This window comes from Benincasa hispida, chromosome 8, assembly GCF_009727055.1.
Source record: "Benincasa hispida cultivar B227 chromosome 8, ASM972705v1, whole genome shotgun sequence".
NCBI classification, from domain to species: domain Eukaryota; kingdom Viridiplantae; phylum Streptophyta; class Magnoliopsida; order Cucurbitales; family Cucurbitaceae; genus Benincasa; species Benincasa hispida.
Window position 1 is genome coordinate 53,723,929 of NC_052356.1, and position 15,474 is coordinate 53,739,402.

General features: G+C 33.3%; 2 protein-coding genes across 7 annotated transcripts; one reads left to right on the top strand and one right to left on the bottom strand.

Annotated features, from left to right (window-relative positions):
* The first annotated feature begins 1,465 nt into the window (after positions 1-1,465).
* On the top strand, positions 1,466-6,485 carry LOC120083137 (beta-glucosidase 45). 3 transcript variants are annotated; one of them, XM_039038715.1, is made up of 12 exons: positions 1,466-1,670; positions 1,755-1,821; positions 1,927-1,985; positions 2,135-2,210; positions 2,887-2,961; positions 3,092-3,179; positions 3,293-3,545; positions 3,802-3,917; positions 4,042-4,297; positions 4,379-4,481; positions 4,572-4,680; positions 5,312-6,278. In XM_039038715.1, the coding sequence occupies exons 1-12, from the start codon at positions 1,512-1,514 to the stop codon at positions 5,313-5,315; spliced, it is 1,365 nt and encodes a 454-aa protein (XP_038894643.1). In that variant the 5' UTR covers positions 1,466-1,511; the 3' UTR covers positions 5,316-6,278. The 3 variants fall into 3 exon arrangements, with proteins under 3 accessions (XP_038894643.1, XP_038894641.1, XP_038894642.1); XM_039038713.1 differs by having other exon boundaries at positions 1,468-1,670; positions 6,136-6,485; XM_039038714.1 differs by having other exon boundaries at positions 1,468-1,670; positions 1,755-1,779; positions 6,136-6,485.
* Positions 4,686-11,392, bottom strand: LOC120083138 (RNA pseudouridine synthase 6, chloroplastic). Of its 4 annotated transcripts, XM_039038718.1 has the most exons (10): positions 10,994-11,387; positions 9,379-9,507; positions 9,018-9,272; positions 8,843-8,924; positions 8,390-8,505; positions 8,217-8,271; positions 7,503-7,614; positions 7,046-7,215; positions 6,682-6,913; positions 4,686-4,744 (listed from the first exon to the last, which is right to left on the bottom strand). In XM_039038718.1, exons 1-10 carry the CDS (start codon positions 11,227-11,229, stop codon positions 4,701-4,703), a joined length of 1,431 nt encoding a protein of 476 aa, XP_038894646.1. In that variant the 5' UTR covers positions 11,230-11,387; the 3' UTR covers positions 4,686-4,700. The 4 variants fall into 4 exon arrangements, with proteins under 4 accessions (XP_038894646.1, XP_038894645.1, XP_038894647.1 ...); XM_039038717.1 differs by lacking the exon at positions 4,686-4,744 and having other exon boundaries at positions 6,410-6,913; positions 10,994-11,382; XM_039038719.1 differs by lacking the exon at positions 4,686-4,744 and having other exon boundaries at positions 6,410-6,913; positions 9,018-9,261; positions 10,994-11,129.
* Positions 11,393-15,474: the final 4,082 nt, after the last annotated feature.

Sequence of the window (15,474 nt, forward strand, 5' to 3'; positions counted from 1 at the left end):
AAAATATTTTTGCACATATCTGAGAATATTTTGATAACTGTGTTTGTTTTCGTAGGATTTCTACTCGGGAATATCTTAAATTTATATAAATTTCTAATAATGCCCTTACGATTATTTATTACTTCATAATTGATTTGATATACTTTGAACTTATACAACATATTTGTTTTTATCAATTTGAATTTCTTTTAAAATTGATACAATTTATATTATTTTTATATGTTGTTTTTCTCAACAAAAATAATAATTATAATTTAAGATTTTTTTATAAAATAAATATTAGTTGAAACTTAAATTTGAATATATTGCTAAAAAATAATAAGAATCATGATATAACTAAAAATATATGATATACATGGTTGGCAGTGTTTATTTTAATTATATAATACAAATGAAGATTAATATATATATATATATATATATATATATATATATATATATATATATATATATATATATATATATATATATATATATATATAGATAGATAGATAGATAGATAAATAATAAAATAAAAAGAAGTACAAACAAGTAAAATGGGGATGCCCTCAATTCGGAAATCTGGAAGATCCAAATTTCAGAAGGGCATCCAAAACTCTCTCTCCATCTGAGCATCCTAGGATACCCAGGAATCTTCAGAGGTCGGGACATCTCCCATAACACAAAACAAACACAGTAATCCAGATGTCCCCTCCATGAGAATCTAGGATATCTGCAAAATCAAATGACCCTTAAATTCTATTTTTAATGTGTTTTTTTAATAACTTTCCATAACGTCGTCCTTGATCACACCAATTACCAACTCCTCCAATGAATTTACTAAACTTTTAAAGTGATTTTAGATATTAAAAAAAAAAATGCTTTTTTTAGTCTTCGAATTTTTTGAAGAATAGGTGCATCTAATTTCTAGCTGTCTAAAACATATCTTTTCTAGTCTCCTAATTTTATAGAATATGTGTGGTTTTGTTCTCAAAATGTACCTTTTTTAGTTTGAAAAATCTAAGTTTTAAAAATCCCTTATATAATTTCTCTATTAATTATTTTAAATAAAAATATGATATTTTAAATTAGGAAAAAAAAATTAAAAAAATTATATTCTCTCTAAAATTATTTTTTAAAAATATTTTTCTGATTTTAAAAATCATATAATTATTTTTTAAAAAAATTAAAACTACTTAAAACACTTTTTAAACACTCATGTAATTAAAAAGATAATTTTCGAAAATTCAACTAAGAAAAGTACTTACCCCTTAAAAATGGGAGAACTAAAAAAATTACATTTTTAAAACTCAAAATTGATATATTCTTCAAAACTTGCCAATTAAATAGGGTATTTTTTGGGTGATTATTCTCTTAAAAGTGAATTTAAGAGATAATTATTCAAAAAGTGGCTTTAAAGTCAAAACCTAAGAGGAGAACGTCCTTTTCCCACACTTTAATCTCATTATCTGCTGTGGTAACCTTAAATAAGTGAATTTCCATTAGCCCAATTAGAGCTCTGTTTTCCAATTATGGAGTTTTCTTTGATATTTGTTGCAATTTTTCTCCAATTTTTGGTATTAGTTTCTGCTTTCTTTGGGTCTAATAACCAGGTATCATTGGAAGAATTTACAAATTCAAAATCATTCTCAAAAAAATTCCTTTTTGGAACTGCTTCTTCTGCCTATCAGGTTACTCTTTTTTTTTTTTTTTTCCTCTTGATTTTCTTCCCATATTTTCTTGTCTTACATAATATCTTCTTTTACTTCATTCAGTTTGAAGGGGCTTTCTTAAGTGATGGTAAAGGTCTTAACAATTGGGATGTTTTTACTCATAAGCCTGGTTAGATTATTCAAATTGCATCATTTCTGATGCTTTTTCCTCTGTTTTTTCAACCCTTTTCTGTTCTTCCTAGTAAAAGTGAGTGAGTGTGAGCTTTTTTTGCAGGCAATATTAAGGATGGAACAAATGGAGATATTGCTGTCGATCATTATAATCGATATCTGGTTAGTTTTTGAAATCATTATCCTCAAGCTTCTAAAAATGCCTCATTTCATTTTTCTTAGCTCTTTTCAGCTTGATAGCTCATCTTTCTCCCTTCTTTTGGCTAATGAGTTTCTGGTTGATATTTTTATGGAAAATGAGGAAATAATAGGAGGATGTTCATCTTATGGACTTTATTGGTGTGAATAGCTACCGCTTCTCCATCTCATGGGCAAGAATACTACCTAGTAAGCTTTCATTTTCTAGTCAACATGAGCATAACTCGATAGTAATTCACATACTCGTTCTAAATCCTTACGATCAAAGAGCCAAATCCTCCTACCTTATTCAATATTTTTAAAAAATTATTGAAGCTTACGCCTTAGACTGGCTTCAAGATAAGACCCTAACTTTTAACATCCATCCAGACTTGCACTTTTATTTAACCATAAGATGTTTATGCCTTTACGAAAAGGTACTAAGACTTAGAATCACTCAACCTCATGTAGCGCAAAAGAACAAAATAGAAAATTTTCAGATGTGACAATTTGAAGATAAAACTATATGGTGACGAGTCAAATCCTATTAATGATAATATCAACGGTATAGATTTTTTTTTTTTTTTTTCAAGTGACAATTGACGGGATGAATTTTTTTTATACTTTCATGTGAGTATTATGTTTAGCCACATTTAGTTATACCGATTTAGATTTTATTTTATTTTATCTTTTTAATTTAAAGCTTACTTCTTATACCACTTTGAGGTGCAGCTCTTAAAGTGGAAAAGCCTCAGAGTTACCTTTGGCCTTTTAAAACATTGAGCCCACTATTTTTTGTACTCAAAGACAAACTTTCATTTGAAAACTTTTGGCAATAGACTCTGGCATATAGTCACTAGTATCTTTTGGAATTATGAACCTACAGAAGGAAGGTTTGGGGAGATGAACAAGGCTGGGATTGATCATTACAACAAGCTCATTGATTCTCTTCTCAAAAGAGGTATTTAATGTCCTCACAAGTTGATAGACACTTAAAATCATCACTTACATGTTCTCAGAAAAAAAAAAAAAAAATCATCACTTACAATTTTTCTGTCCTTGCCCTAAACATCCATGTCTTCTGCTTTCAGGGATAGAACCATTTGTAACATTGGCTCACTATGACATCCCTCAGGAACTTGAAGACAGATATGGAGCCTGGTTGAGTCCCCAAGTCCAGTATGATCCAAATAAACTAGCAATAATCTCCCAATTCCACTAAAGTTTTTAACATATTTTCCCCATCAATCCTGCTGATACTGAAGAAACACTTCACACTTTCTTATCTTCAGGGAGGACTTCAGATATTATGCTGATATCTGCTTCAAATCATTTGGAAATCGAGTCAAGTATTGGGTTACCTTCAATGAGCCAAATGTCCAGGTTATTCGTGGCTACAGGAAAGGGACTTACCCTCCGTCGCGTTGCTCAAGCTCATTTGGTAATTGCAGCAGCGGAGACTCAGAGAGAGAACCCTTTGTAGCTGCCCACAATATCATTCTATCCCATGCCGCTGCTGTCAACACTTACAGGTCCAAATATCAGGTAAGCTGTTTATCAAGTTTATCAAGATATTCTCTATCCTTTTTGGGCCCACTTGGATTAACTTGAAAAAATATATATATTTTTTGAAAACTCATTCTTATTTAAGATTAAATTACACTTACAAAACTACTATTAGTGGTTGACAAGTACTCAAATTTCTTTAAAAATGACTTATTTTTTAAATTAAACGCTTTGAAAATGTATTCCAAACACACCCTTAAACTCGGGAGAAAATCTGTTATGATCTTGTTTGCAGGCTAAACAAGGAGGTCTAATTGGAATATCTATCAATGCTGTGTGGCATGAGCCTATTAGCGACTTGTTCGAAGACATATTAGCAACTGAGAGAGCTCGCTCTTTCTATATGAATTGGTAAACCTCAATGCCTCCGTTGTATTAATTCCTTCGCATTTAACATCACTACATTGCCCCTGTAAAAAAGAAAAGTCATATCATTCAATTGCCATAAATTGTAGTGTTTACAACTCAAATGCAGGATCCTGGACCCAATTGTATTTGGGAACTATCCAGCAGTGATGGAGGAAACTCTGGGACTTGATTTGCCTCACTTTTCAACTGAGGATAAAAAGAAATTGAAGAATGGCGCAGATTTTATTGGCATTAATCACTATACCAGTTTCTACGTAAAAGATTGCCTCTATTCTTCCTGTAAACCAGGATTGGGATCATCTAAGATAGAAGGTTTTGCTTTCTGGACACCAGTGAAGGAAGAAACATTAATCGGAGAACCTGTGAGTAATTTCGAATAGTTCTGTTCTCCAACGTGCAGCTTTGATATCAGGCAAAATAACTTGTTTTTCATATTGATGTAGACTGAAATTTCATGGATATATGTCAATCCTCAAGGAATGAACAAGATAGTTACATACATAAAGGAGAGATACAATAATATACCAATATTTGTAACAGAAAATGGTAAGCGGATTAGAAGGCAGGACAAAATTTAAACCTTTGGTGATACATTTTTGGCATTTCCTCCTGAAGAACTGTTGTATTTTCATGAAGGTTATGGGCAGAAGAACAAACCCAATACTCAAACTGAAGATTTACTCAATGATACCAGACGAATAGATTACATGAGAAGTTACCTTGGTGCTTTGGAAACATCAATGAGGTATATGCAGTGCTACAATACTATCTACATGAATCATCTACTTCTTTAGTTTCTTCCATATTATCTGTTATGAAATCGAAAAATAAAGAAAACGAGAAAACATAAAGAGTAAATATTGACATAAAAATTTACATGATTCATTAACAGTGTGTTAGCTATAATGGGAAGAGTGAGAGATTAGTTTATTATCAGAGAGAAACATTAGATAATACATATTGCAAAGATCCCTCTAGGATTAGAGAATTTATATATATCCACGCCTATAAACCCTAGGGCCAAACTCATAAATAACATAAATGCGTATACAACTTAGGTTTCATTACCCCCGAGCTGCCACAAGGTGCATCACCCCTAGACCCCAACATGCTAATCGGGCAATGAGACATTCGTGCTTGGTCATTCAGAGAGTCAAATAACAAATTCAAGGCATTCCAACATTATCCTTTCATTTTGTTTCTCTTCATCCAAGGCTCTCACCATAACTTAGATATAGTCTATAGATTCCATCTCTTCCATTTTTTCTGTCTAATTTGCGTCTGAAAGCATGAGGGGCCATTGACAGTGACCTTCCTCATCACCTTTTTCCTTATTACCTTCTAAAAGAAAACTTATCTTCATTCTATGTTTGTAGTTGAAACCAGCGTTACCAGCCTTGTACTGAAAGTGGCCATCTGAACGTGGCATCATCAATCACTATGGGAAGGGAAGTCATTCTTAAAAATTACAAATAAATAACTATCATTTTAATTGCATACTATAATAGAAAACCTAATAGTTAAATGAAAATTTAGAAAGGCTATTTATTCATTAAAAAAGACCTAAATTTTCTCCTGAATTTTGGTTCATTGAATCACAAATCGGTGTCGAGAACATCTCAAACTGAGATCTGAGGAAGTTTTTAGAGATCTTTTAAGATTCTCTTAAGCTAGTCTCAAATCGTTTAAGGAACCTGTACATAAACTTCTCTATTCTTCTTCGATGGTTCCAAATCTTTTCTTCCATGCTCAAAAACAAAATCTTTCAAATATACTAAACATACAAGAATTTTACTGGAGAATGATTTCGCTTGGCAACTAACCATTTTGAGGGAGGGCAAATTAGTACGAACAGGGTCATTTTGACCCATAATTTCTAAGAGCGACATGCAAAAGGGGATTTAGCCCCCAAAAAAATTATTAAAACAAAAAACATAAAACCGAATTTACAGCAGTTCACTCCATGATTGGGAAAAGACGAGATCTGATGCTTCAAGGAACATCACTCATAGACTGTATACTTTTGAATTCATGCATTTAAAATCAAACTAGATTACATCCATTGGGAGTACAGAATGAAAAGTTTGAATTTAACCATATCATCCATCCAATGGTCCAATAGAAAGCAAGAGTTTCTCTTTATGCAGCCGTGATTGAGTTGAAACTTTTCTTCATTGTATATAATGTGATGCTTGTCCAGGGAAGGAGCAGATGTAAGAGGGTACTTTGCCTGGTCTTTGCTAGATAACTTTGAATGGATGAATGGATATACTGAAAGGTTTGGGCTTTATCATGTAGACTATGCCACTCTGAAGAGAACCCCAAAGCTTTCAACCTTTTGGTACAAAAAATTCATTGCCCAAATTTTTATGAGTAACAACGTCAGTGCAATTGTGTCCAGGAACGTGATCTAAGCCAGCAGCGCCCCTGAACTATAATGAGAATTGGCAATGTAATTGCTTGTACACGACTGATTTAATAATTGAATGCTGTTGGTTTCGTTTGTTAACTTTCTAAGCTGGGTTATATATGGTTATGATATCTTTGTAAGCCAAAGACTTGATTTTAGAGCAATACAAACTAAAGAGCATCTTTCTCAACTCTTTTCTGTTTGTGCGGTGGGTAGTTGAAATAACCTTAAAGATTCGGGGAATGTTGGTAATGTAAAATGATGGTTTGGTCTCAATATTGAGCTATAATTGCTCCTGCTTCCACCAAGGAGTCCCAGCATTGTAAATATGTTTACCTGAATCCCATGAAATCTCATAAGCCTGCAGTCCAATAGCAACGGCTGGTTCTTTTCCGTGCAGAGCAATCCACTCTGCTACTGCAATTCCTTTATCTTCTTCACTCATATACTCTTTCTTACATTTTCCAAATGGATTCAACCCAGGACTAGCCATCTCTGCAACCGCAGCAGGCATATACATGGAATCACCAACCAATGGTGCTCCACAATCAGCCAGCTGTGCTCGAATCTGCATCATCAGGAAACAGCATATTCATTTTAAGAACTATTTTCAATGTCCCAACTGTGACGGCAAGAATTTATGAAGATGGTTTCGAAATAATAGCGGTAACTACCAAAACAGAATGACTACGCTAAGAACCTGATGTGTCCGACCAGTCAAGAGGTTGATTTTACATTCATATGCTTTCTTTTTCAAGGGCCATCCACAATCTTCAATACAGTATTTTGCTTCAATATCAGCATCCGGCCATGAAACCTCTCTACATTCCAACACCTCAAGCTGACACAGGTTCCATCCATCAATACAATCTGCAAGCAGAAGAAGTTTAAATCGACCGAAAGGACTTCTGCCAATCACACCTTCTTGTGGATAAATTCGTGGCCATGGGTGAGGTCATAGGTGCCGGGTTGAGTGGGAGTTAAAATGTTAATATGACCAAGATGACCATTTGCATATTAATTTGTTGGCAGAAAAACTAAGACTAATTTAAGATAATAATCAAAATGTATGCATATGTTCCCCAACATATCAAATTACAACAAATAGTTCAAATCAATATCCTATTATTATGTGAATGCTTGATCGGGAGACTTGCCTTTTGAAACGAGTCTGGGAGCCATATTAATTGGCCGCATGTAGTGTGTTATTATTCCCATTGGCACAGGAGCAGCAGCAAGCGCAAGATAAAGCTTCATAACCTTTTTCTCCTATTAAGAAGAATTGTAAAGCATTACTATCAAATTAAGAGATGAAAGACATCAAGACAAATAACTTAACTAGTAAATTTCAAATATGTATAATGGATATTCTACCAACACCACTAAAAATAAAATAACTTGTCAGCTTGTGCAGCTTGTTTATCATGAATTATCGCAAAATAAAATCCATTTTTTCCCTCTATTTTTCACTTCCGCTTGTTTCAAAGTGATTAAAAATGACAATCTCAAATGCAATGTTTAATGACTAGCTTAAATTCTTGTTTCCTTGATAAACATCTTTATCATAGAGATAAGACTTCATATTTAGAGAGAGAATAATAGGAGCATTTTTATATTTCACCAGTATGGTGAGCATGAAGAAGATTTGGGCAGGAATAGTTAACTACTCCATGTCCAAAGTATAACACACATAAAGAAAGGAAAAGTAGCGAATGAACAGAGATTTGAGGATGGTTAAAAAAATGAAACTTATGTTATACAATATGGGAATGAGTTGTCGCTTTTAAACATTGTCTTGGAATGATTTTACCAGTTAGTAAAGTAAGTTAACCGCAATGGTCAAACTCAAGAAATAAGACCATGAAACTTACTCTGATCTTACGATGGAAGATGGAGCAATATTCTTTTGTCCTTGCGAGAATGACGCTGCAAAAGTGTAAATGAAGGAAAACAAATATTTCGAAAAGAGGATTTTTAGTTTTTCTGGAGAAAGATTTCAAATAGAGGATTTAGACAGAGAATTATATATAAGAAACATCGTTACCAGCCTTCAGTGCAGTTGTCAATCTGATGGGTAGTCCACAAGGGAGATGTTAATCCTAAAGCACGAGTTGCAAAGGTAGCACAACTTTCTTCAATGTTGTCAGTAGTGCCTCCAACCTGACAGGATATTTGTCTTACTTACTGGCTAAGAAATGAATGTTCGGCTAAATGGTATTGATGTAAATAAATTGTTTTATAAAAAAAATTATGCAAATAAATCGTGTCATTCTCGATTAGGGTTAGTCTATATCATTAAATGTTATTATTTAGAGCCTCAGAGTTGCCATCTTATTGAAAGATCGGTAAATATATCCATATCACCAAAATGCCTAAATCAGTCCTGATCAATGTTACAGGAAGAAAGAACATAATTGCTAACAATCACCACAAGTAGAAGGTAATGAAAATAATTCCTCAAGCCAGAGATTAACGGTTCAAGTGTTCAACCACAGACCGATGTACCAGCAGGTTTGTCCAAAACCACATAGGATTCTGTCACAGCGATAATTCTTGATTTCCAATCAATTTCATAACACCTGATTGATTGTAAATTTTAACGATCATTCCATTATGAACATTTAATTTTAAAAAAGAAAAAAACAAACAAAGAAACAGGTGGTTTATTTCACCTTGGAAAGCGTTTGGGATGCACGTGAACACGCAAGTACGTTCCAACTTCTACAAACTCATCAATGTGAGTTATCCGGAAAGTCTTCTGTGCTTCTCTCACAGTTTTCCCTTTGATAGATCTTCGCCCTTTCAAAAATGATGGTTCTGTAAATTTTTTGAATAGTCTAATTTGCTCGGGGGTTGCAGTTTGTGGAGGCTGTGGGCATACTAGGGCATAATATACTGCACCAAAATGAATCAGATCTGCAACATACCTTCAAACAATGAAACTATTAATTCATTTCTTCATCTAAATTAAACTTAACCTTATGTTGCAAAATAAATTATTACGAACAACTAAATGATAGTAGTAGAACATACAGTGGAGGAAGGTCCAATGATTTACAGATGTATTCCATAACAGGTCCCCCTTCCAGAACAACCATATGTTCAACTCGTGGTGGTTCATTGAATAAGGGACATGGTAGCAAACGATGATATTGAGGATACCTGAAATTAATTTCAGTCTGAGCATACTAAATTCTAATCGTAAAATAGTCATAAAAAGGGGATTCAATACCAGGTGTTGGGAGAATGAAAAAATCTAATAACATGATTACTGCAAAGGCAATAATTTCAGTCTGAGCATGCTAAATCCTAATCCTAAAATAGTCATAAAAAGGGAATTCAATACCAGGTGTTGGGAGAATGAAAAAATCCAATAACATATCATGATTACTGCAAAGGCAATAAGCATCTAACAGAGTAATCAACAAAGGTGGGTTAGAGTATTGAAAAAATTAAATTTACCCTAACTCATCAACTTAAGCTTATGGGTTGATGGGTGATTTAACATATTATCAAGGTAGAGATTGGTTTTGTTTTTCAATTTGTAATGTCATTTCCTCCTCAATTACCTACCATGTGAATGGATAGTTACTCTAAGAAAATCAAAATTCTCTTTGGGAGCTTAGCCTGGATGCTGTTAATACTGTTGATGTCTTCAATGTCTTATGCCCTATATGTGCATCTCTCCATCTTGGTGTTTCATGTGTCAAGGTCAGTAGTCCCTTACTCATCTATTTTTGCGTTGTTTGTCTGCTTCTCGATTTTGGCATATTGTTTTAGAAGCTTTGGTTGGTCATTAGCTTACTCAAATAACATTTTAACATCCTTGCATGTCTTTTGGTGGGGCATCCGTTTCATGGTACAAAGAAAACGGTTAGGCTGGCCATCATGCGAGCTTTCTTTTGAACATTATGGGGTGAGCGTAATAAACTTTTTTTAGGGACTCCTTTTCAATTTTTTATAGTTTCATGGACTTGTTCCATCTACCATTTTATATTGGTGCAAAACTAGGCAGCCTTTTAAGAATTTTAATCATCCTTATTTAGTTTCCAATTGAAAATCTCTTCTATAATCACCTTTAGGTGCTTTGGGAGTGGGATCTCCCCTTAATTCATTTATTTAATGAAATGTTTCTTCACTACAAAAGAAAATTATTTATCGTAACCTATCGGCTTAAACTTTTGAGTTGTCGATAATTTGATGTTTCTAGGAAACCCTTTTTTCCCCTTTACCTGACAGCAGAAGGCAAATTGAAGTTTGGAGCTACTAACGAGTCAGTCAGTTTCGACCATAAATAATTTTCAGTGCTTGTAAGTCTGCAATCCAAATATAATGCATATAGTTCGAGCCATCAGCCACGGATTTTCTTTTTTCTCCTTCCTTTTTTTTCCTTAACCTTCCACTTAGCTTTTTGTCTGTAACTTTTACCACAAGACAGGCAATACGCAAAGAAAAACAAAACCCTATCCAATTCAACGATGAAAATTTCCCTCAACCATTAGATAAACGTCCAAACAATTTAAACATGTAAGTCGTTAAGTCACATTTATACGATTAAAGCACACCTAAACAAGAGTGTAACCGTTCAAAGTTCAAACTAGCAATCAAACTAATAAACAAGAAGGTATAAGAAAAAATCTGACAGTACCCATTTTCAGCAGAATTAGTTGCAGTTTTTGTGACTGTAACGTCTGTTATTGAGGATTCACGAGGGAACGCGCTGCTCTTCGAACTCAAAGAACGCCGAGGAGCAAAGTAATTGCCGCAACTGGCAGCATTGGGACTAGCACGAGTTGCTGCCAATGTGCGCAGCAGGGACAGTGATGTAGTGAGGCCACGGCAACCATGGGAGGAAACCAGAGCTATATTCATGGAAGCCAGCATCCTTGGATGGGCTGATGAGACCAAAATGATGCTAGCTATCCTAAATTTCGGGCTTGTCACAAATTTAGTAACAAATGATATTATAATTTTGGAGAAAATACATCTTTTATCGCGTCTGTGGAGTGTATACCTTTTTCCCTATCGATGAGCGCGTGTCCCTGTGATTAATAACCCGCGCCACACAAATCTAATATTTTACTTGGGTCAGAGTGCGCTGTCTATTTTATAACCTATTTATTGTAGCTCTAATACGACGTGGTTTTATTTTATTTTTTTTGTTATTCCAATTATTTATTGTAGCTCTAATCCGATAGTTCGCGATTTTATTTTTCTTTGTATTATTTCATTTTTTCTCACCGTTATATTTTTTGATGAAAAAAATGATCACAATAAAAATAGTCATATTAGATCTACTATAGACATGGTCACTTTTAACACGATTAGTAATAAAAGTGCGCTTTGATGTAAGTAGAAAGTTAAATTTCATACGTTTGTGGATGTTGGATCATTAATCATAAAGGGACTGTTTGGTTGGAAGGAAAAGAGGATGGGATTGAGAATAGGCTTACAAAGCTCATGTTTGGTTGGTGGGCTTTGTTTATTTATCTTGGAAAAGACAATTCCTAGGTATCTTTTACCCTACACAAATGAAGGAATTGCATATCCATTGAGAAGTGTGGGTTTTCATTTCTTCTTCCCCTTCCTACCACAATTTTCCTTCCTTCCAGCCGTGAAAACTCATCTATCTGCTTTGAGTGCCACCCAATTCCTAGTTACTCAGCGATCGTGTAGCAAAGCTTAGCGATCGTATAGCATTTGGTAGACAATCGTATAGCATTGGATAAGCGATCATATAGCATTTTGTTACTCAGCGATCGTGTAGCCAAGCTCAGCGATCGTATAGCATTTGGTAGGCGATTGTATAGCATTTTGTAGGCAATCGTATAGCATTGGGTAGGCGATCGTATAACATTTTGTTACCTAGCGTTCGTGTAGCTAAGCGATCGTTTAGCCGAGCTCAGCGATCGTGCAGCATTTGGTAGGCGATCGTATAACATTTTGTTACTCAGCGATCGTGTAGTATTTTGTAAACGATCGTTTGGACTTGTTAAGCGATTGTCTAGTCTCTAGGCTAGTTCGGTTCGAACCAAATGGTTTTCCTACGAACCTGAGAACCGAACCGACCTATTCAGGTTCATTTAAAAAAACCCAAACCAAACCTTTTTTTTTAACCAACCCAAACCAGCTGGGTTGGGTTAGGTTGCTCGATTTTTTCGGGCCTTCGATTTTTTTGAACACCCCTAATTCCCATGCAACACCAAACACATTTCCTACACAACCAAACATAGTTATCTTTGATTCTCAGTAATTTTATTCCCAGATATACACTTCACATTCATCCTTAATTCATGGGCATTGAGAAAACCATAATCCAAATGGCCCCAAAAGTATTTGTGAATGGATCATCTATACAAAAAAATTCACATTTATGTATCTAATTTTTATTTGTTTTTTTAATTTTAAAATGTTAAATTTTTAGTTTCAAATTTTAAATGTAATTTTAATTTAGTTTTTAAATTTTAAAATGTTACGATTTCAATTATGAGGTTTGGATTTTGTTTTAATTTGGTCTTTTGGTTTCAAGATTCACACTTTCAACCTTGGATTTTCATTAAATACCCGCTTCCGTCTTTATGTCTATTAATTAATTTAAAATAATTATGAAATGAAATTTTAGAATCAATGTTAATAGTGATGAAAAATAGAAATATAATTAATTATAATTATTATACTTCTTTTTAATTAATTAATAAAAAGCAAAAGTAAAATCTGAAAGTAGGTATATAGTGAAAAGTTGAGGTTGAAAGTGTAAATTTTGAAATATAGAGTTCAATTTGAAACAATACTCAAACTTTCCGAGTAAAATTATAATATATTGAAACTTAAAGATTAAATTATAATCAAAATAAAAACTTAAGAACTAAAAGTGTAACATTTTAAAATATAGAACCAAATGGAAACTAGACCTAAGCCTAGGAACCAAAAAGATATTTCTATTTTTTTTCCTATTAAAATATCATTTTAATCTCACAACGCACATATTATCAATTATTACTACTACTACCACCACCACCACTAATACTACTACTACTAATAATAATAAGCCGTGTACTTCCAAAAAAAATTTAAATTAAGTCCGTAATGCTTTATTGTTTATTTTTTAAAAATTATTTTATTATCTTCTTTCCACTATAAATTAAAAATATATTTATGTAATGTATAGTACAGAGACTAAAAGTAGATATTTGAAAGCTTAAGTAAATGGACCAAAATGATATTTTTAATTTTTTTAATGGTAAATTTTAAAAATCATCTCTAAAAAAAATTCTCATTTTTCATTTTCTTCTACTTTAAAAAAATTTAGTGTACATCTTATAAATAAATCTTTAAATTCGATTGGGTGAAATAATAATAAATAGATTAAATTTTTTTAAATACATAATGTGAATATTTTTTTTTTCAAAATTAATAAATACTAGCTTGTTTGGTTTTATGACTGCTTGACAAAATATTTTTAAATGAAATAAAAAATGTTCATCATTTTCCAAAATTTGATGGGCAACATTAACTATGATAACCTACCCAAATTTTAAAATTAATTGGGGGTAGGGGTAATTTCTAGAGAATTATATCACTTGGGCAATTAACAATTTTGAAGGAGGGCTAAATTAATCCAGAAACTTTGTCATTTGACCTATGATTATGAAAAGGGACATAAAAGAAAATTATTAGATGAGACGAACACAATGTCATTGAAAATTTTTCATTGTTGCAATTCATAGACCCACACGAAGTTGAACATCAACTTGTCGATTGGAAAAGAGGGACCATGTTCTGGAAATACATACTATAATCATTGGATCTTCAGCTCTATTGTGAAGTGCTATCTATTATTGGTTGCTCATAAAATTGACTATGACTATCTTAAGTCTATTTAAGAATTAAGCAATGAATTAGTTATCATATGGTTGAGAGCTATAAGTTGCGATCTCATTCATTTTGGTGACAAGTATATTATGTCATAGTAATGCCCAGCCGCCAGCAAACTGCCACCCGGGAATTTAGACTATTCAAAATTTCTGAAAAACCAATCCATTTTTGGAAGGCGAAATATCTTCAAGGGAAACTTTGAGAGAAGCTCAGAATACTTTCAGGATAATCATATTAGACAGAGTTTGATGGAGAGTTGGAAGATACATATGCGTGTTTAAGTGCATACATCCGCAACGAGCTTTCCAAGGTGAATATATAAAACTACCTGTTTTTCTCTTCAAAAGCAAAATAATGTTCATAATGAAATGATGCTAGTTGAAATAACAAATCATTTCAGTTGTAGCTATGAAATTGATAATGAGTAAATCAAGAAATTATCGCTGTGACAGATTTCCTATTGTGGTTTTGGATCAAAAACTTGGGTAACATCGGTTCTGTGGCTTGAACCAATTATAATCTCAAGGCTTGAGGAATTATTTGCAATTTTGACCTTCCATTTGTGGTGATTGGTTGTTGATAGTTGCATTTTGTGTTCTTGCCGCCGTAACAATGGATAGACAAATATTGTAGTAATATCATTGATATGGTGTATGCATTTTGGTGATATGGATAAATTTGATGTTACAATAACATGGCACCTCTGAGGCCCTAAGTTAAATAAAACTGATGATGTTAAACACATAACACTGTAGATGAAGAGGGTATCACACAATTATTATTTGGCATCAATTACCATCTAGCCGAGGAGTCATCCAATTTTAAGGCGTCTGTTACTATGATCAATATTCTGTCAGGTTGGATATGGTCCCACTACTACGAAAATGAAAGAGACTTGTGTAACGCAAAGTTTGCAACTCGGTGCTTTAAGGATTAAACATCTCCCTTAGTGGGACTAACCCTCAGATTGACACCTGCAGCGTGGAGGGACTGGTAATGGGTTTTTCTTACAGTCACTCATTCACTCACAATATCTAATATATTATGAGCCTCTCTTCAAAATACTTGTTTCATCTCATTTAAGCATTTATGCCAGCGTCATTTTAGGGTAGGATCTCATAAAGGAATATTGCTTCCATGCTTTCCCTGTAAAAATCCAGAGTAAGTTTCATAGGTCTTATTTCTTGAGTTTGACCATTGGGGTTGTCACTAAAGCAATAGCACTATTCAAATATTGTAAGCATTAGTTATCTA

What these genes read in the sequence shown, in the direction of transcription:
- LOC120083137 (XM_039038713.1), top strand. Translation starts at nt 1,512, where the DNA reads ATGGAGTTTTCTTTGATATTTGTTGCAATTTTTCTCCAATTTTTGGTA. An exon ending in CTGCTTCTTCTGCCTATCAG is followed by an intron (nt 1,671 to 1,754) that starts GTTACTCTTTTT and finishes TACTTCATTCAG; the next exon opens with TTTGAAGGGGCTTTCTTAAG. An exon ending in AATATTTGTAACAGAAAATG is followed by an intron (nt 4,482 to 4,571) that starts GTAAGCGGATTA and finishes ATTTTCATGAAG; the next exon opens with GTTATGGGCAGAAGAACAAA.
- LOC120083138 (XM_039038717.1), bottom strand. Translation starts at nt 11,229, where the DNA reads ATGCTGGCTTCCATGAATATAGCTCTGGTTTCCTCCCATGGTTGCCGT. An exon ending in CATCCCAAACGCTTTCCAAG is followed by an intron (nt 8,925 to 9,017) that starts GTGAAATAAACC and finishes ACAATCAATCAG; the next exon opens with GTGTTATGAAATTGATTGGA. An exon ending in TCTTCCATCGTAAGATCAGA is followed by an intron (nt 7,615 to 8,216) that starts GTAAGTTTCATG and finishes TCTTCTTAATAG; the next exon opens with GAGAAAAAGGTTATGAAGCT.